The 21,682-nt window shown below is 39.2% G+C and overlaps 1 protein-coding gene across 1 annotated transcript in view; it reads left to right on the forward strand.

Annotated features, from left to right (window-relative positions):
• FMN2 (formin 2) overlaps positions 1–21,682 on the forward strand; it is a 296,800-nt gene that overhangs the window by 249,732 nt on the left and 25,386 nt on the right. Inside the window, exon 16 of the mRNA XM_047762652.1 lies at positions 1,612–1,663. Within this exon, the coding sequence (XP_047618608.1) occupies positions 1,612–1,663 (52 nt within the window). The remainder of the gene's footprint in view (positions 1–1,611; positions 1,664–21,682) is intronic.

The raw sequence follows: 21,682 nt of genomic DNA on the forward strand, positions 1-21,682 counted from the left end.
TCTAATATCCAGCACAAATGAACATCTCCACAGAAAAGAAAATCATGGACTTGGAAAATAGACTTGTGGCTGCCCAATGGGAGAAGGAGGGAGTGGGAGGGATCGCGAGCTTGGGGTTATCGGATACAACTTAGAATAGATTTACAAGGAGATCCTGCTGAGTAGCATTGAGAACTATGTCTAGATACTCATATTGCAACAGAACAAAGGCTGGGGGAAAAAATGTATACATGTAAGGATAACTTGATCCCCTTGCTGTACAGTGGGAAAAAAAAAAAGATCCCTGTTAAATGACAGTTGTGATGGCTTTGCAGACATTGTGCACACCTTTGAACAACACTGTCTTAAGGTTGTAAAACACTAACCAGCCCAACTGGATGATTGCCTAAGCAGTGATAGAGGCGCTTGGACAATTCCCAAGTGACCATGCAGTTCTGATTTTTTATTATCATTTTGCCTGCTCCATTCTGTCTTCTGATTTCTCCAGCTGGCCACAAATGTGACTCAAAAGGGAATGATTATGAAAACACAACTCCTTTCACTATCCCCAGGGGGGTTTTAATGGATTTTTTTTGGTCCAGTAGCTCAATGATTTTCAAACTGTGTGTCACAGATCATTTAGTGAAGCATGAAATCAATGTAGTGGGTACCAGCTACATTTGGAGACCTAAACAATAGACTAAAAATATTCACATAGTGTGAATTTTGGAGTATTTTGAAACTTTGGAGTCAAATACGTGTGTATATGTACAAAGTAATACATCAATTCCTAGGATGCTTACTGGTCAAAAAATATGAAGGTCACTACCATACATATTTTTTATGATGGGGATTTCTGTGTTTAAATAATTTTAGGGAGTCCCCTTATGGTGTAGTGGGTTAAGGATCCAGCGATGTCACTGCAGTGGCTCAGGTCAGGTTCAGTGCTGTGGTGCAGGTTCAGTCCATAGCCCGGGAACTTCCAGATGCTGCATGTGCAGCCAATAAATAAATAAAGTTAAAATAGTGATGTAATATCTTTCCAAGATTTGACCTTTGGGTTTTTGTCAGGCTACCATTATTTATTTTTTTAGGCAAATCTAATAGCAAATAAGTGGGTGCACTGTCATCTCCCCACTTGTCAGTCAGCACAGAGTGTTAGTATTTATCTTACATCTCCGTAAAAACAAACTCTGGATCTGCTCACCTGTGATCCGGTGTGGAGAGGCCAGTGAAGAAGGCCACATTCCGTTTCAGTTCTTTATTTTGTTTTTGTACCTTTGCTGGAAAGAACTGTTTTCAGCTCATTATTGACAAATAAATCCTTGACAAACACCTTTAATATGAACACCAAGCTAGCTAGTGTTTTGTTTTCTCTGATTGATGTGATTGATTTAAAGAAATTACTTAGAAAATTACATTAACTTAATGAAAATTCATATAACCTATTCAATCTTATCTTCATAGATTGAAAATAAATTTCTGGCTGGGGTACATTAGAGTTAATAATTTATGTTAATAATAGTAATGTTAATAATGTAACATATTTCATATTCTTTGGAGCTCTTTTTCTTGAGATGGTATAACCATTTATCATTTATCTCATCTGTTTTTCTTTTCTTGCATTTTCAGCTAAAATTGACCAAGAAGCAGAAGAGAACTCATTGACAGAGACTCATAAATGGTAAGAAATTACTTTCCTTTAATATTTGTTCTCAGAGTAAACTTATAAATTGCTTAGTGTCCTTTATCTCCAGGAGTCAATTATTAGCTCAGTTATATGTTCAAGCATAAAACAAAAAGAAATTAATATAATAGTGTACTTTAATTATACATCGGATTTCTGACTTTTATGACCGGATGATATATAAATCTGTTAAGTATCAAATTCTTGTGAATAGCTTAGCGTCTTCTCTTTAGAATAGGATTTGGGATTATGGAAATACAAGAGAAAGAAGACAGCAAGAACCTGTCAAGAAGAAAGAATGATGGGTTTGGTTACAAGAAACTGTTGGGGGTTTTTTTGTTTTGGGGGGGTTGTCTTTTTGCCTTTTCTTGAGCTGCTCCTGTGACATTTGGAGGTTCTAAGGCTTGGGGTTGAATCAGAGCTGTAGCCACCGGCCTATGCCAGAGCCACAGCAACAAGGGATCCGAGCTGTGTCTGCAACCTACGAAACAGCTGACGGCAACACCAGATCCTTAACCCACTGAGCAAGGCCAGGGATTGAACCCGCAACCTCATGGTTCCTAGTTGGATTCGTTAACCACTGCGCCACAATGGGAACTCCCAGGAAACTGTTGTTTTTCCATGTAAAAAGCAGAGTCCAGGTGGGAGCCCTGAGTTCTCCTTGCATAACCAATAGTTCCAGGATGAAGGTTTGCAATCTTGTGTGAGTGTAGAAAAATATCTCGGAAATCTCCCTGCTTCTCTGCATCAATTTTCACCTCTTCTCCCTTCTCTCTGTATTAATCAGGATTCTTCAGAAGATAGAACTAGTAAGGTGTGGGTATGGGGGGGAGAATCTGTGTGTATGTATGCATATATACAGAGAGAGAGACTGATTTTAAGGAACTGGTGAACAGCAGGCTGGAAATTCTACATATTATTGATGTTACAGTCTTGGGTCTGAAAGCATTTTGGAGGCAGAATTCCTTCCTACTTGGGGAAGGGGTCTCAACTAGATTGGATGAGGCCCATCCTTATTATGAAAGATAATCTGCCTTTCTCAAAGTCTACTGATTTAAATGCCAATCACACCTTAAAATATACCTTTTACAACAGCATCTAGACTGTTGTTTGAACCCTGACGCATACACAGCATGAAATACTATCTCCTCAATAGGTTCATTTATCTCACTAACAGCAGTGATGTTAATAGTCTTCATTATCTGAGAGGCATTCGTATCAAAACAGGAGGTGTCTGCAGTCGAACTAACAAGTTATCATAGCCCAACCAAGTTGACACATCAAATTAATTATCACAGTCGCTAAAGAAATCTGATTACTCTTGAGGGAAAAATGTTAATAAAAGAAGTTCTTTGCCATTACTTTATTAGGCAAGATCCTATATATCCTGCAGACATATATGTATGTAATAGTTGTATTGTCCTAGGCAAACTGGTAAACAGAATTGGCCAGTTTCTTTGAAAGCAGAAACTGAGGTCAAGACCTTTAATTCTGTTTTTTTTTATTACTCAATGAATTGATTACCTTTATAGTTGTACAATGATCATCACAATCCAATTTTATAGGATTTCCATCCCACAGCCCCAACACATCCCCCTACCCCCTGAACTGTCTCCTTTGGAAACCATAAGTTTTGTTGGTTTTTTTTTTTGGTCTTTTTTGTTGTTGTTGTTGCTGTTGTTGTTGTTGTTTTGTTGCTATTTCTTGGGCCGCTCCCGCAGCATATGGAGGTTCCCAGGCTAGGGGTCGAATCGGAGCTGCAGCCACCGGCCTACGCCAGAGCCACAGCAACTCGGGATCCGAGCCGCGTCTGCAACCTACACCACAGCTCACGGCAACGCCGGATCGTTAACCCACTGAGCAAGGGCAGGGACCGAACCTGCAACCTCATGGTTCCTAGTCGGATTCGTTAACCACTGCGCCACGACGGGAACTCCGGAAACCGTAAGTTTTTTAAAGTCTGTGAGTCAGCATCTGTTCTGCAAAGAAGTTCATTGTGTCCTTTTTTCAGATTCCACATGTCAGTGAAAGCATTTGATGTTGCTGTCTCATTGTCTGACTGACTTCACTTAGCATGATAATTTCTAGGTCCATCCATGTTGCTAAAAATGCCGGTATTTCATTCCTTTTAATGGCTGAGTAATGTTCCTTTGTATATATGTACCACATCTTCTTGATTCACTCCTCTGTCGATGGACATTTAGGTTGTTTCCATGTCTTGGCTATCGCAAATAGTGCTGCAATGAACATCGGAGTACATGTGTCTTTGCGAGTCATGGTTTTCTCTGGATAGATGCCCAGGAGCGGGATTGCTGGATCAAATGGTAGTTCTATTTTTAGTTTTCTGAGGCATCTCCATACTGTTTTCCACAGTGGTTGCACCAATTTACAATCCCACCAACAGCGTAATAGGGTTCCTTTTTCTCCACACCCTCTCCAGCATTTACTGTTTGTAGACTTTTTGAGGATAGCCATTCTGGCTGGTGTAAGGTGGTACCTCATAGTGGTTTTGATTTGCATTTCTCTAGTAATGAGTGATGTTGAACATCTTTTCATATGTTTTTTGGCCATCCGTATGTCTTCTTTGGAGGACTGTCTGTTTAGATCTTCTGCCCATTTTTTGATGGGGTTGTTTGTTTTTATGGTATTGAGTGGTAGGAGGTCTTTATAAATTTTGGAGATTAATCCCTTGTCAGTTGATTCATTTGCAAAGACGTTCTCCCATCCTGTGGGTTATCTTTTCATTTTGTTTAGGGTTTCCTCTGCTGTGCATAAACTTTTAAGTTTGATTAGGTCCCATTTGTTTATTTTTGGTTTTACTGTCATGACTCTAAGAGGTGGATCTGAGAAGACGTTGCTATCATTTACGTCAGAGTGTTTTGCCTATGTTTTTCTCTAAGAGTTTTATATTATCTGGTCTTATAACCAGGTCTTTAATCCATTTTGAGTTTACTTTTGTGTATGGTGTTAGAGAGTGTTCTAATTTCACTCTTTTACATGTGGCTGTCCAGTTTTCCCAGCATCATTTATTGAAGGAACTGTCTTTTCTATATTGTATATTCTTGCCTCCTTTGTCATAGATTAGTTGGCTGTAGGTGCATGGGTTGAATTCTGGGCTTTCTATCCTGTTCCACTGATCTATATTTCTGTCTTTGTACCAGTACTATACGGTTTTGCTGACTTGCTTTGTAGTATAGTCTGAAGTCAGGGAGCCTGATGCCTCCAGCTCCGTTTTTCTTTTTCGGGATGTCAAGACCTTTAATTCTAACAAACAAAGTTCGGTTCATTGTATGAAAGAAATGCTGGCTAATGATAACATCGTTTGTAAAAGAGCCATCTTTCACAATTTAATAATTAACTCTGAAATTCAAAAATAAAAGTAAGAATAATAGATGCTATGAAATATTCCTAAAAGAAGTAAGTCTCTGTACCATTTCTGGAGCAGTGCTGCATAACCTAGGCAACAATCTGTAGTGATTCTATGCAGGAGGCAGTGTGACCCTGGCTTCTCATGAGCTCTGTGCTGCGGTTCCAAACCATAACCCCAGGATAACAATGCCTACTTTGTAAGGGAGAGTTGTCAGGGAGCAAGACATTTTCCTCTACCCTGCTGGTCTAAGAATTAAATTGACTTGAGACAGATGAACAGGAGAAAAATCACACAAAAGTTTTATAATATGTACACCTGATGGGATCCAGGAAAACTTAGTAACTCACCTTAAATACCACTTTCAGCTAAAGACAACAGAGGTTGTTGGGGATTGCAGACAGGAGTGTGGAACTTCAAAGGGGAGAAAGGCAGCTCCCATGGAGATAGAAAAGCAAATGTCTGGTACCCCAGTGTTTTCTGGGTCTACAGAGATGGTAGATACAGAGTAGACTGATATGTAGGCCCTGCCTTGAGTGCCCTCACCACCCAACCCACCTTCTCACAGACATCTAGTCTGGGAACAATTCCTCTACCTAAATTCTTTAGGCAGTTAGGGGTTAGGTAGAGTTTCTTCCAGAGCCTTTTGTTCCTTAATTGTTTTCAGTTTTAAATAATCCACTTGCCAAAGAGACAGTTGGGGGTGGAAAATCTCCTCCCCTTCAGAATTAAGTAAGATAATGTTTGCAGATGCTTAGTACTTATAGTAAGTAATCAGTAGATGTTAGTTGCTGTCTTACTTTCACATTATTATCATAACTGGAGATTACAAAATATTGGGTGGGAGAAGCAGAAACCAGAGTCAGATTTCAAACTCAGGCCTTTGTTAATTTGTTCATTTTGTGTTCCTCACTCTCTCCACTGAATCTGGGATTGGGTGCCTGGCACCATTCTTAGAGCATAGATTTTGGTGTCAGATCTCCGTATCTGCACCTGCTCTAAACTGCTGGCACTGTAGCTCCAAGGATTTTCCATGACTATTGAATCCATGACCTTATCTGTGAAATAAACAATACCTACATGGCAAGTGGGTAGAGATCAGCTCAAAATAATTAAACTTTATGAGTTAAGTATATAGTTTGGACACCTGCCTCATACAGGTGTTCCAAAATCTCCTCCTCTTGTGTTTACCGAAGCTCTTAAGCTTGGAAGACTGATTTCCAGAATGAACTCTCTGCCCAACTAACAACCATTTAACTGGAGAAGATTCTAAAACAATCATTTAACATTTCTAAAAAAATGTTCTAAGGGTATCCAGCAAATGGAGAATCATTCATTCATTCAAGAAAATCTGGGAATTCCCATCATAGCTCTTTGGAAGTGAATCTGAGTAGTATCCATGAGGACGCTGGTTCAATCCCTGGCCTTGCTTAGTGGGTTATGGTTCCGGCATAGCCGTGAGCTATGGTGTAGGTCACAGGAGCAGCTAGGATCTGGCATTGCTGTGGCTGTGGTGTAGGCCTGCAGCTACATCTCTGATTCTACCCCTAGCCTGGGAAACTCCATATGCCTTGGTTGCAGCCCTAAAAAGACAGGAAGGGAAGGGAGGAGGGAAAAGGAAAGGAAAGGAAAGAGAAAAGAAAAGAAAAGAAAATCTACTAAATCTTGGTTCAAACAGCAGGCATTTGAACCGCATCCACTCTCTTCCCCTCTGTCTCAAGGACACCTTCCCAGGCTCCTGCTTGAAGCTGTCTTCATCTGAGCTCAGCGCAGCCCTCCAGCCTGTGTTTATTGCAAGGTCCTATTCTAGACTAACAGTCTAACTAGAGAGGACAGGACCTCCCTTCCTCACTGCTCCCACGCTTGTAGGGGATAAGCTCTACCCCAGGTGTGGCCCTAGCAGAACAGAGGGCCCAGTGTTTCCCTAGCTGCCCATCCTCCAGGGAGGGCCAGCCACTATTTGGGGGGCTCAAGGCTCACACTGGGACAAGTGGGCCAGCACCCACCCTAGCTTCAGCTTGTGCAGGGGCACAGAGATCCTGTCCAGGGGTCTGCAGCTCTGGCTGAGAGGGCTGACTCTATTCAGAACAGAAGAGAATCCCACGCTTACGGGCTTTGTCAGAAACAATGAAGATCTTGGTGGAGAACAATTAAGAGGGCACTCAGCTCCAGGATGTTAAGAGAACAACAGAATGTCAGTTAAGGAAACAGCTAAGAAGGATCCTCCTGGAATCGCTGTGGTCAGTGGACTAGGCCAACCTCACTCATGAGCAACCTGACCAGCATGCAGACCAGACTTGAGCATCTTCCCCAAGCTGCATGCAGATCCATCAGCAGATGGTGCAGGCCTCCCTGGGACAGGGGCTTTGATACAGCCTGTGACCAACCACTGGCTGAACAATAACGTTTCAACTCCTAGGAAGCCAGGCTGAAAAATGAAGTTACGCGCATGCCTGGCAGTCTGGACAACTGTACCTGCCTATAGTCTGCCTCGTAGCTGCAGAACAGCACCCTTGCATCAGCTGAGTTCACGGCCACCCCTCAGACTGTGGAAGTGGGCAGGTAGACACCCTTCCTCCCAATGCACTGAGGAGGGTCACTCGGCCAGGCTGGCCAGCTCCCCTCAGCAGCTGAGGGGATGCTGCCTTTGACCCAGTTTCTAGAGTCTCGGGTTTCCTTCCCAGCAGTGAAGTCTTGGCCATTTTATAAACCCCATTCCCACCCCCAACAGTGGATCATCAAATGCTCTCTCTACCTACCTGAACTTTGGAGTTCCTCTTCGTGCTTTCTTTGTCCAAAAGTCCCTCTGCTCCCCTCACCCCTACTCCCCTAAAAAAATTTAAAATGAAACACACTCTCACTCAGGGCCCTGAAAGAGGGGAGACCAGGAATTTGTATCCAAGCTCTCATATCTTCTCTGCCTTCCATCCCTTCTTTTATTTTTGCTTTATTATAGGTTATTATGTTCCATGTGTGAAGTCAGCTGACATCTGTTTTGGAGTAAGATGGTATATAAACCTTCTACTTGATCAGCATATGTTAACCAAATTTTCAGAAACAGAGACCTGATTGAAATTTAAAGTGTTCCTTTGAGGTTTGTAAGGACTGCCCAGGAGAGACAGATTCAAGAAGCGCGTGAATTGTTCTGCCAGCCTACAAAATAGGGGGTTGCTTATAAATTTTTTTTTGTTGTCGTTTTTTGTCCTTTTTAGGGCCGCACCTGTGGCATACGGAGGTTTCCAGGCTAGGGGTCGAATCGGAGCTGTAGCCACCAGCCTACACCACAGCCACAGCGACTTAGGATCTGAGCCACGTCTGCAACCTACACCACAGCTCATGGCAACACCGGATCCTTAACCCACTGAGCGAGGCCAGGTATTGAACCCGCAACCTCATGGTACTTAGATTCGTTAACCACTGAGCCACGATGGGAACTCCGGGGGTTGCTTATAAACACAGAACACCTGTGAAGTTACATAAATTGTTCTTCAGGAATTGACTGGCAAGAAGGAAGTGTGCTTGTTAAGCAAGGACCCATGGGATCCAAAATGGTTGCATAGTTACAAGGTGGGAGGCCATAAGGTTGCAGCTGGGAGGTGCTGTTTGTTCTAAATATGGTTAGTGGTATCCTTGGATCTGGTTCAGTTCAAAGAAAGTTCAGGTTCTTATGGAGGAGAGATCTGTGTGAGACCAGATCCTTAGTGGCTGCCTGACTTCATTTTTATACACTTGAACTGTGATCACTCCATTGTAATTTCAATTTGTTGTCACAGCAAAGCTACCCTCCTCATTTTCCTGCCTTCTGACCTTGAGGCAGCAAACACACAGGGAAGTTTTGGTTGTATGGGTACATTGAAAACATCCTTATCAAAGGGATTTTTGTGTGAGGTTCTGTTTTTATCTCCATGATATTACAACTCAAAATAATTAGTTTTATGTTGCACCACACAAGAGACCAGGTGACAAATTGGTGATGGATGTATGCTTTTGTTTTGTCTTTATAGGGCCACAGGTGTGGCATATGGAGGTTCCCAGGCTAGGGGTAGAGTCGGAGCTGTGGCTGCTGGCCACAGCCACAGCTACAGCCACAGCCACGTGGCATCCAAGCCACATCTGCGACCTACACCATGGCAACACCAGATCCTTAACCCACTGAGCAAGGCCAGGGATCAAACCTATGTCTTCATAGATGCTAGTCAGATTTGTTTCTCACTGCACCATGACAGGAACTCCTGCTTTAATTTTTAGAACTGGTGAGATTGACTTTTGAAATAGAAAAACAGCAGATTTTAGAAACAATTTGTTTCAATGATGAGTTCTTTCAATTTCACTAAATTTAATTCTTGCATCAATAAAGCTGATAGAAATAACTAAAAGTAAAATTTGTAGTACAAATATTACATTAGATAATTTACCTTTGTCAGTTAATTTCCATGATGTTCTAGATAAAGGAAATCAGGCTAAGATGTAATTAATTTGATACACCTTCTATGATACACCACTTCTGCCATTTCACAAGGGCTGTCACATTTTTTTAGGAAGCTTGTGGCTTTTCCTACAGATTAAAACATTTGTTTTAAAGATGTTTGTATTGGAGTTCTCCTAGTGGCACAGCAGAAAAGAATCCAACCAGGAAACACGAGGTTGCAGGTTCAATCCCTGGCCTTGCTCAGTGGGTTAAGGATCCGGCATTGCTGTGGCTGAGGTGTAGGCTGGCAACTATAGCTCTGATTAGACCCCTAGCCTGGGAACCTCCATATGCCACAGGTGTGGCCCTAAAAAGACCAAAAAAGAAAAAAGATATTTGTATTTTTTCTTTTTTTTCTTTGGCTTTTTTTGCTATTTCTTTGGGCCGCTCCTGCGGCATATGGAGGTTCCCAGGGTTGAATCGGAGCTGTAGCTGCCAGCCTACGCCAGAGCCAAAGCAACGCGGGATCCGAGCCGCGTCTGCAACCTACACCACAGCTCACGGCAATGCCGGATCGTTAACCCACTGAGCAAGGGCAGGGACAGAACCCGCAACCTCACGGTTCTTAGTCGGATTCGTTAACCACTGCGCCACGACGGGAACTCCTGTATTTTTTTCAACAGGACATATATGCTACTAAAATTTTTATGTAAAACTTTTAAAAACATGTTTCAGGATGGAAGTCTTTTTTTTTTTTACCCCCCAGAATTTAAAGACAACTAAAAGATTAAATTGTAACTAATCATCTGTAAGACAATAGTAAATTTGTGGAATAAAGTACTAATTATTATAATCATACTTACAGAATTAATAGATTAATATCTGTGCTTTATTTGGACGTTATTATGGGATGAAGGTTTGACTATAGTTTAAAATTATTTTAGTGTACCTTGTAGTACCAATTTTAATAAATTCTTGAATAAATTAGTTCTCCCCCATTTAATTTAAATAACAGCAAAGGCAATCAGAAACAACCTTTGTAATAAAAAATGGAAAATAGTGATAGAAGAAAGCACATTAGTGAAAGAATTTTAAATCACACATCTTAAAAAAGAAATACTGTTTCTGCATATAATATTCAGTGAGTGATATTTTACTGAAGCCAAGATTGCATAACATGTGAGTTTAAGTGGAAAATTAGTCTTTCATGCAAAATAAAGAAAAGGAATGTTGGTTTTAATCATTCCATATAGTATGTAACTGTTTATTTGTGTTGGAAAAGAAAATATTGAATCAGTCCTGAAATGATACATGCATACTTTATCTTTAGTGACTTAGTGTCAGTTTGTAAAGTGTTGATCCAGGGAATGATAAGAAAGGAAATGTTTAATTCATAATAGGCCTGTTTTTCAGATCTTTCTGAGTAACTCTCTGGAGATGAATAGAAAGACCACAGGGAGTTCCCGTTGTGGCGCAGTGGTTAACGAATCCGACTAGGAACCATGAGGTTGCGGGTTCGGTCCCTGCCCTTGCTCAGTGGGTTGGGGATCTGGCGTTGCCGTGAGCTGCGGTGTAGGTTGCAGACGCGGCTCGGATCCCGCATCACTGTGGCTCTGGCGTAGGCCAGCGGCTACAGCTCCAATTAGACCCCTAGCCTGGGAACCTCCATATGCCGCGGGAGCGGCCCAAGAAATGGCAAAAAGACAAAAAAATAAAAATAAATAAAAAGACCACAGGTCTGTGTTTATCTGGCTTATGCTGACAGATCAGACAGGTTCCAGCCTGGTATCAAAATCAAAGTGACATGGAATATCTTTGCAAAACCCCCCAGGCAATTATATCATTCTCCTAATGATATTGATAAAATAAAACAGAGTTGGAGTTTGTATTTTCTGATTTGGATTTCTTAGTTAGCTACTTCAGATCCTGCCAGAAGAGTTACCATTTGGAGGCCTTCAGGAGGGAGGTTTCCAGGAGCCATGGGAGAAAAATTTCACACCTTCCACTCTCAGGCTTTGGGGTACATTTTGGGTACAATACTTTTCTTTGTACAAAGGTGTTTCTTTGTAGCTGCATTATTTTAAGTTTTTATAAAACCCACTGACTTTAAATGGTGTGGGGCCCTCTAACACCCTCTGCAGATTTGCTGGCCTTTGTCAGTTATAAAAAAATACTCTGAGGTGGTGGTCTCTCCTGAAATTTTTTGTTAGCTTTTATGTATTTTGAGTAGAACTTCAGGACCACTGCTTTAGAGAGTTTGGTATGTTTCCTTTCAATTTTGGCTTGTGATTATAAAGGGGAAAATGCATTAAATATTTTCTGCCCTTTTGCAAAGTTTTGTTGTAAAATGGAAACTTTCCTGTTATATAGGTTTAAAAAGACTTCCCCACTCTAATATTTAAAAATATATTTGGGCCTAGGATAGGCTAAAGTGTTTCCAGAAGCTAAGTTCTCCAACTTAACAGAGATTAGAACTCCTAGAGTTTCGTCCTCTATAACCAAGAAGAAAAGGAATGAAATTACCACCTTTTTATTAGAGATTCTGATCCCTGTGTTCTTTCAGGAGGTTGGGAGGGTGAAGATAATACAAGAAAGAAAGTATAAGCTATTTTGCCTACTGTTTTGCATTTTAGAAAATAGAAAGTAGAAAAGCTAGGGGTTAATTTAAGATATCAGGTGTATTTAATCATATCACCATTGAAATCCACTGGGGTTGTGTGGTTTGAGAAACTATGCTTCTAGTACGATAGATGTTCTAGAAAAAAAAAAAAACGGTTGAATAAAAGTAGTTAAGATCACTTTCAGATTGAAGAAAAAGATTTTTCTGAGTAGAATGAAACTAACAGAAAAATAAAAGCGTTTTAGGTGATGTTATACACACATCTCAAGACAAATTAGAAATCTTTAGAAAATTGTCATTAAAGGGGCACATTTGGTTACAAGTTATAGAGAACCACCTTAAATTAAGTAACACCCCAGAAGGATTTCTCAGAGGCCTCAAGAGCCCAAAGTAAAGGGAAGCAGCCTTAGGCAGGATAGGGACAAACCAAGGGACCAGTGTGGGGTCCCTTCCCTGGCAAAGTGGTTAACATCCTCGTTTCACTTTTTTTTTAAGTTGTCTGATTTGGGGAAATTTATAGAAACCCTCTATGCCTCCATTTCCTCATTTTTTTTCCTTTTTTTTTTTTTTTTCCACTTTTGACTGCCTCAAAGCGTATGGAGTTTCCAGGCCAGGGATCAGATCCCTTCAACACAGCCACTGTTCTGAGCTGGGGATTGAACCTGGGTCCTGGCTCTCCAGAGACGTGGTCCATCCCATTGCACCACAGCAGGAACTCCCTTTTTTTTTTCTAATTTCTGAAATGAGAAAAATAGGAGTTCCCTTCATGGCTCAATGGCTAACGAACCTGACTAGGATCCATGAGGACATGGGTTTGATCCCTGGCCTCACTCAGAGGGTTAAGGATCAGATGTTGCCTTGAGCTGTGGTAGAGGTAGAAGACGAAGCTCAGATCTAGCATTGCTGTGGCTGTGGTGTAGGCCAGCAGCTACAGCTCTGATTCAACCCCTAGCCTGGGAACTTCCATATGCCATGAGTGCAGCCTTAAAAAGACCAAAAAAAAAAAAATCTCATTTTGTTTGACTGTTACTGCATACATTAAACATGGGTAAATTTAGTAGTGTGAAGAATTTTTTGTCCTGGTTTGCACACCATTTATCCTAAGAGTCCTGAACTTAGACTCATAGAAATTACAGCTGAAGAAGTTCCTGCTGTGATGAGGGGGGTTAAGGATCCAGCATGGTCTCTGCAACAGTGAAATTTCTGCAGCAGCACAGGTTCAATCACTGGCCCAGAGCAGTGGTTAGGTTAAGGTCTGCGTAGCCACCAGATCCATCCCTGGTCTGGGAACATCCATGTGCTGTGGGTGTGGTGAAAGAAAGAAAGGGAGGAAGGAAGGGAGAGAGAGAAGAAAGGAATTACAGATGCATTTACCTTGCAAACTTAGTCAAGAATTGGAGGAGGGAAATAAGCGCATAGATTCTGGCCCCACTAAAGCTGTACCCCTGCAGAAAGTGTCAAGGGAGGAAGATAGCAACACTCCTAGACCCACAGCAGGCTGATTAAGCTTTCTGATACTGGTTTCTCTTCATTTGTGTGGGAAGTCAGTGTGATCAAGTAAATATTGTATTTAACCCAGTAGGTATTTAACGCAGTAGGTATACAAGAAACAGCATTTTTTTCCCAAAGAGTTTGCTCTTTTTTTTCCCCCCCTTTTCAAACAATGATTTCTTTCAAAGGCCCGGCTCCTCTCCTGTCTCCTCCTTCCCCAGAGAGTATCAGCCCACCTGGGTGAGATCATATCGTACTCCTGCTCCTGGTCACAGAAATGCCTAAGAATAAACATTAGCATGTTTGCAATGAAAATGTGTTCTAATCCCTCTGGTAATACTGAGCTGTGAAAATTTGCACCTATACTGATTTTTGAAAAAGTATGATTATTTTTGGCATATAAAACCCTCTTTTAGCATGCATAGATGTAGATTTTTCATGCTGCTTCCAGAAAGTTTCCTTACCTTATTGTATATAATTTAGTCCACTAAAGCAGTTCCCAGAGTGACTGGAACTATTTTTAAAGCTACGAAAATATATCCTTCCTTATAAAAATCATTCATAAAGTCTTTTGGGTTTTGTTTATAGTCTTTACATTGTTTTAGCAATAAAATCATTAGTACTTCTGGGGAAAATCATGAATGGATCAAAATTCTTTGATTTAAAGATATTTAAATCCAGTTTAAAAAATGAGAATATTCAACATAGTTTTCAAAATTGGTCTAAAAAAATTATGTGAAAGTAGACTGGACTATTCTTGACTTTGAATTACCATCAAGAATCCACCAGAAAGAGGGCAGTGAGAGATGAGAAAGGCAACAGTAGATTGGAAAATAATTTCGGTAAATAGAAAAAAGGGGAAAACTAGAAATGGGGTGTGACAAAGACACTGAGTTATACTGTATATTTTTCTTGTTTTATTCTAGAGTGTTATAAGTGAATATCTAGTAGAGTATCATATTCCATGTTCTTTTTTTATGACCTGAAACTTGAGCTTCACTCTTTAAATGTTGATTTCCATGTCAAGCATTCAGTGACGTTTGAAAGCATGTGGTAATACAGATACTTTATAGTTGTTTATTTAAAGAACTTAAAATATAGGCCCATTAAAAATAACTAGAAAATCATTGCTTCTGATATTTCAAGCCGTGAATCAATGTGCTGATATAACCAAAGGGAAAAAGATCAAAATCCCTTTGAACCTCCAAGCCTACCCTTTAAAACCTAGCTGTTTTTTCTTTAAGTGAAGACCCTCAGATGTTGCAGTGATGACTTAGGAGAAATCATGCCTTATAGGTTGACACACATATTTTTTATACATATTTTTTTAAATCTTTGTTAAGGATTTAACATATTTAAACATAGATTAATTTCTATCCTTATGAATTTAAAACATAAATCTTGTTTGTTTTTTTTTCCCAAAAGTCATGAAACTTATCCTTTTTCCCTTTAGTGTTCCTGGTTAGATAAGGATAAATAAAGATAATATTTCAAACCTCACAGCTTTATTTGATATATGTGTTTTATCAATGCTACTCTTTAAGTGGCTAAGCCATGTTCTCAGGTACAGGCTTTCAGAATTTCAACTTCATGTTAAAAGCAACCCCCATAGTTAGAGTATATATTTGCATAGGATATTTTACATTTCATGCAGTTAAAAGTGCTTTCCTCACACACTACCTAAAGGAAGATGAGATCTAATTTCCTAATATAAATCCCTGGGGTTGGGGCAGATCTCTTCCCTATCTTCTCCAATAACTTGTACACACACAGTTATTCACCTTCATAAATATTTGTAAAAACTCCATAAATTAACTTTCATTGTAGCATTTCAATAGAAATGACCATATAATAAGGAAAATGGTAGCAAGAGATTAAAATAGGGGTAAATGTCTTTATCAATTTGCTAAATCTGCAGTTGTTAAGTATTACTATATTGATTTAAGACAATGGCTTATTTCATAATCTATTATGTAGTTCAAGGAATATAAGGAGATGTATATTTAAATAATTTCTTATGTTAAAACATTTTTTAGAATCAGTAACCACAAATAGCTATCTACTCTAGTACAATTTTGACAAAAAAAAAAGTCAAAATCCAGAATTTGATAGCTTATTTCAAGTATAATGTTTAGCATTTAATGCAGAATAAATTTAATAGTATTAACTATAAGATTTATAGAACAAGCAAAGGATGAGATATTCTCTTTCCTGGATAATAGTAAATAAATTAGAAAAAAAAAAGAAGGTTTGCTGTTAGCTAACAAAACATACAGGCACACATATAAAAAGATACTGGCATTTTTTACATTACTTCTTAATTCTATTCTAAAAAGACATGTTTAGGTGCCAGCTCACAATCAAAACTTTACCTTTAAGGTGTTCTGTTTGCAATTTCTCTCTGGCTAAATCTAGGAATCAAGAAAATTGACAGTGACAACAGCAAAATGAAGGCATTTTGAAATAGTGGAACAAGGTCTTAAAATTGAGAAGGGGGAAATCAACCTTAGGTTAATGAGGTTCTGGCAGAAGTAGGTCTAGATTTCTAGATTTCTACCTCAGACCATTAACCAAATAAATTACAAAAGGGTTAAGGAAATAAACATTAAAAGTGAAACTTTAACCAGAAGAAAATAATGGGAAATATTTTTAGGGTTTTAAATGGGAGGAAGCTTTGCAAGCATCATAGCCATAGAAAATCAATTTTTTTTTTCTTTCTTACTTCTAAGTGATTCATTGTTGGTGTTCTTCTAAATAACAAATTACAAAGGATATGTAGTAGTCAAGTTAATTGAGGAAAATTTTTTTCATCTTGACCATTAACTTCATATTTTCCAGGCATACATTGCTTCTCTGGTTCATTTTACTTTCAATCAGTTTTTGTCTTAAGGTTGTAAACATAGACATAGTTGAACAAGTCAATTAGTACCATCAGGCTTTTAAATGCATCAGCCTCCTGCCCCACCCTTCCCCTACACCCACTTGCATTTCTCCTAGCTGTTTACTCTTGTATTTTCTGCTGTGTTTCTCAGTAACAGCCTTGTACTGCTAGTTCATTATTTATTAATTTAGCCATTATCTATTAATTTACAATAATGGTAGATGAAATTTTAGCTCATTTTGTTACCAAACCAAACTTGAGCCTGCTCACCTAGTGCACAGCTCTGGTTGTGGTAAAGGAAGGTGCAATACTTACTGCAGGTTGCCAAGCAAGAAGAGAGGGTAGCTCATGTTCAAAGGACTCCAGCTCTCCCAAGGCTTTCATGCAAGGGTTTAAAGGTCTGATTAGGGATAAGAGTCACAGAGTACGTAATCATGTCATGGACATTCTTCTGTCTCCTTGGTGATGAGGTAACAGGGTGATGGTTCTGGAGTCTCAATCATCAGTCTTCTGGTTCCAACCAATCTGGAGTCTTTGAGCTTGTGGTCAACATATAGTCATCGTCCTCCACCTGGGAAAGGATATTTAGTTCCTGCAAAACAACTCAAGGAGGAACTGAGGGTCCTGTGACTCTGATTTGTGACTGAACTGTTGTTCATGCTATTAATTTTCTTGTTTTCTATTTCTGCATTTTCTTGCTTCTCTAATCATTAACTGCTTGAGTCTGCTTTTTGGAACTCAGTTATATTCTTCAACTCTGTTTCATTCTTCTTTATATTTTTTTAACTCTTTGTTAAAAACTAATTTCTCATTCTCTTCATCCAATCTTCTCTCGAGTTCTTTGATCATTACCATCATCACCTTGAACTCTTACCAGGTAGGTTGCCTGTCTTCATTTTGTTCTTCTGGTGCTTTATCTTGTTCCTTCATTTGGAAAATGTTCCTCTGTCATCTCATTTTGCCTAATTTGCTGTTTTTACTTCAGTGTATCTGGTAGGTTGGTTACATTTCCCAACCTGGGAGAAGTGGCCTTCTGTAGGAGACATCCTGGAGGTCCCAGCAGCACACTCCCCTCTGGACACCAGAGCTGTGTGCTCTAGGGGTATCCCTGATAGGGCTGCATTGGTCCTTCTGTTGTAGAAGACTTGACTACTATGGGTGGTCCTGTAGGCATAGCTGGCCCCTGGTCCCTTTCACTGCCAGGCTCTGCCTTCTGACTTTTTTTTTCTTTTTAATGGTTTTTATTTTTTTCCATTATAGCTGGTTTACAGTGTTCTGTCAATTTTTTACTGTACCGCAAGGTAATCCAGTCACACATACATATATACATTCTTCTTCTCACATTATTATGCTCCATCATAAGTGACTAGATATAGTTCCCAGTGCCATACAGCAGAATCTCATTGCTTATCTATTCCAAAGGCAATAGTTTGCCTCTGTTAACCAGGGTTCTGACTTTGGCTTAGCAGATCTGTTTGGCTCTGCCTTTAAATGTCTCTGGGGCTCTAATATGGCTATTAAAGCTTCTCTTTGTTGTTCATCTGTTTCTGTTCTTTCACTCTAGGAGACAACTGCCTCTTTCCAGACTACCAAGGAGCCCCTAGTAGTCTTTAACTGTCTGTTAATTCCTGGGGTCTCTCATTATCTCTCTGCAGGGTGTCAATCCAGCTTAGCCATAGTCAGCCAACTCCTCTGTCCATGTGGCAGTGTTCTCACTGTATCTTTGATAGCCTGAATCATCACACCTGCAAGGACATTGCCACACTGGAACATTTTCTTAGGCTACCTTTGGTGGTATCATTAGCAGATCTTGCCTCCACTGTGCCAGAGTCTGTTTCATGTACCATCCAGGACTGTGGGGTGGTGAATAAATCTGTCCAAGACCTCATCTCACTGCTTGTTTTCTCAGACTCCTTGTGGCTGCACTTAGGTTATTTCAGGCTCTCTAAGAAGTAAGTGGCAAGATTGGATTTATTGGGAAAAACAGGAAGGGAGCCAGAGGAAGCTGGGACAGCTGTTAGACCTGGATGCCAGTCCAACCCCCATGGAGGAGAGGGAAGGAAGGAAGCCTGGATAGCAAAAGTCTTTGACTGCAGTGCAGTTCCAAGAATGTTTTGGCAAAGCTGATTGGAAGTCCTTGAGCCAAAGCCACCCTTTAGAAGAGCCTTATGTGTCCCAGGATTGTACCTGCACCACTATCCCTCCTGTGCTCACTCATTATCTGGGAGCAACCCCAGGCCTCTGTGCAAGTGAAGTGACTGACTTCAGAGCACAGCAGCTAAGACCCTAGGTCATTTTTATTTTCTGCATTTGGAACCTTGGAGATCTGAAGATACATATCCCTGGCTGCCATAGAAATGAGACATTTTATTTCTCTTATTTTTACTACCTTTGACTAATACTTAAGGTATTTATTTCATATCTTTGCACCTTCCCCAAATAATATAACACCTTCAAATTATTTAACTTTTCTCACCACAAGCTGTTGATCAGTGTTTTAGGGGTGTGTGTGTTTGTGCACATTCAGGCATGTGCGCCTGTCAGTAAGATGTAATGTCTGTGTTTATGTTCCTTTTGTTTGTTTTTTGCATATAAGCATCCAGTTGCTCCAGCACCATTTGTTGAAGAGACTGTCATTTCTCCGTTGAGTTGCCTTTGTTCCTTTGTCAAACATCAGTGAAGTATGTTTATGAGCCTATTTTTGAACACTCCACTCTTATTCATTGATATAAATGTCTGCTCTGTTACTGCTTGTCCCAATTCTGGTAGTTCTATAATGAGACTTAAAATTGGGTTGTGTGAAGGATTCAACTTTGTTTTTCTTTTTCAGTATTATTATGGCTATTCCAGTTCTTTTGCATCTTCCATATAAATTTTAGAATCAGTTTATCAATATCCACAAAATAAATTGTTAGGATTTTTATTGAGATTACATGAATCAATTTAAGTGGGAAGAACTGGAGTCTTCACAATATTGACTACTCCTATCCATGTTCATAGACTATCTCTCCATTTATTCATATCTTATTTGATTTCTTTATCAGAGTTTTGTAGTTTTCCTCATAGATCTTCTATCTGTAGTTAGAGTTATACCTTCGAATTCCATGTATTTTATGCTATCATAAATTATATATTTTTCAGTTTTAAAATTTAATTGCTCAGTGCTGATATATAAGAAAGTAACAGAATTTTTGTATGCTGACCTGTGTCCTTCAACCTTCCTATATTTGTTTATTGGTTCCAGGAGTTATTTTGTAGATTCTTTGGCATTTCTACATAACATATTCATCTGCAAATATAGATAGTTTTATTTCTTCCCTCCCAATTTGTATACCTTTCATTTACTTTTCTTGTCTTATTACATTAGATATGACTTCCAGCATGGTGTGAAATACAAATTAAAGAGAGAATACCCAAGCCTTATTACCATTCTTAGGAGGAAAGCATTCAGTTTCTTACCATTCAGTACACTGTTAGCTGTAAGGTTTTTTGGTAGATGTTCTTTATCAAATCGAAATTCTGTTCCTAATTTGCTGAGAGGTTAGAATTGAGCCACAACAGGAACTCCTGCTGAGAGTTTTTATCATGCTGTTAGATTTTGCAAAATGTTTTTCCTGCATCAGTGTCATCATATTTTTTTCTTTAGCTTGTTGATGTAGTAGATTACATTTTTTTCTTTTCTTTTCTTTTTTGGCTTTTTAGGGCTGCCTGCAGCAAATGGATGTTCCTAGCCTAGGGGTCAAATCAGAGCTGCAGCTGCTGGCTTACACCACAGCCACAGCAACACAGGATCCAAGCCGTGGCTGTGACCTACACCACAACTTGCAGCAACTCTAGATCCTTAACCCACTGAGTGAGGCCAGGGATCAAACCCACATCTTCATGGATACAATGGGAACTATATTGAACCCATATTGCATAACTTGGATAAACTATACTTGGTCATGATGTATAATTCTTTTATTCATGTTGAATTCTATTTGCTAATACTTTGTTGAGAATATTTGTATCTCTGCTGAAAAGACATATTGGCCTTTACTTTTTTGTTCATTTGTTTGTTTTGGTATTAGACAATCGCTGACTTCATAGAATGAGTTAGTAATGCTTTTCTGCTTCTACTTTCTGGAAGAGATTCTTTTTTTCTATAAATATTTGGTAGAAAATTCACTAGAGAAGCCACCTGGACCTTGTAGTTTCTTTTTGGAAAGTTATTAATTATTGGCTTAATTCCGTTATTGGATATAGGTGTCTTTGGATTATATATTCTGTGAAAGATCTAGTAGTTGATATGTCTTTCAAAGAATTGACTCATTTTATCTAAGTTATCAAAATTTTTGGCAAAGAATTATTCATAACATTCCTTTAAATGTCCATGGGATTAGTAATAACCCTTTTTTCATGATTTTTATTACTAATTTGTGGGTTTTTTCTCTTCTGTATTTAGCCTGACTAGAATTTAATCAATTTTATTAATCTTTTTCAAAACTCAGCTTGTGGTTCTTCTGATTCTTTCCTTCTTTTTCCTTTTCTCAGTTTCATTTATTTTTGCTCTAATTTTTATTTCTTTTCTAATGCTTGCTTTGGGCTTAAATTTTATTTTTTTTACTCTAGTTCTCTAAGATGGACTCATATTCTTCATCTATTTATGGCATTTTCTTTTCTGCCTGGAGAAGTTCCCTTAGCATCTATTGTAAAGCTGGTTTGGTGGTGCTGAGTTCTCTTAGATTTTGCTTGTCTATAAGCATTTTATTTCTCCATCCAATCTGAACAAGATCCTTCTGAGTAGAGTAGTATTGGTTGTAGGAGTTCCCCTTTCATCACTTTAAATATATCATGCCACTCCCTTCTGGCCTGCAGTTTCTAGTGAAAAATCAGCTGATAACTTCATGGGGATTCCCTTGTATGATTTGCTGCTTTTTTCATGTTGCTTTTAGTATTTTCTCTGTCTGTGATTTTTTTGTCAATTTGATTAATATGTCTCCTGGAATGTTCCTCCTTGTGTTTGTCCTGTATGGATACTCTCTGCACTTCCTGAACTTGGGTGACCATTTCCTTTTCCAGGTTTGAAAAGTTGTTGGCTATAACCTCTTCAAATATTTTCTCAGGCTCTTTCTCCCTTCTCCTTCTGGGATCCCTATAACATGAATGTTGGTGCATTTAGTGTTGTCCTAGAGATCTCTTGAGACTGCCCTCTTCATTTTTTTTCTTTATTTTATTCCATGGCAGTGATTTCCACCATTCTGTTTTCT

This window comes from Phacochoerus africanus, chromosome 15 (genome assembly GCF_016906955.1).
Source record: "Phacochoerus africanus isolate WHEZ1 chromosome 15, ROS_Pafr_v1, whole genome shotgun sequence".
Lineage (NCBI taxonomy): Eukaryota > Metazoa > Chordata > Mammalia > Artiodactyla > Suidae > Phacochoerus > Phacochoerus africanus.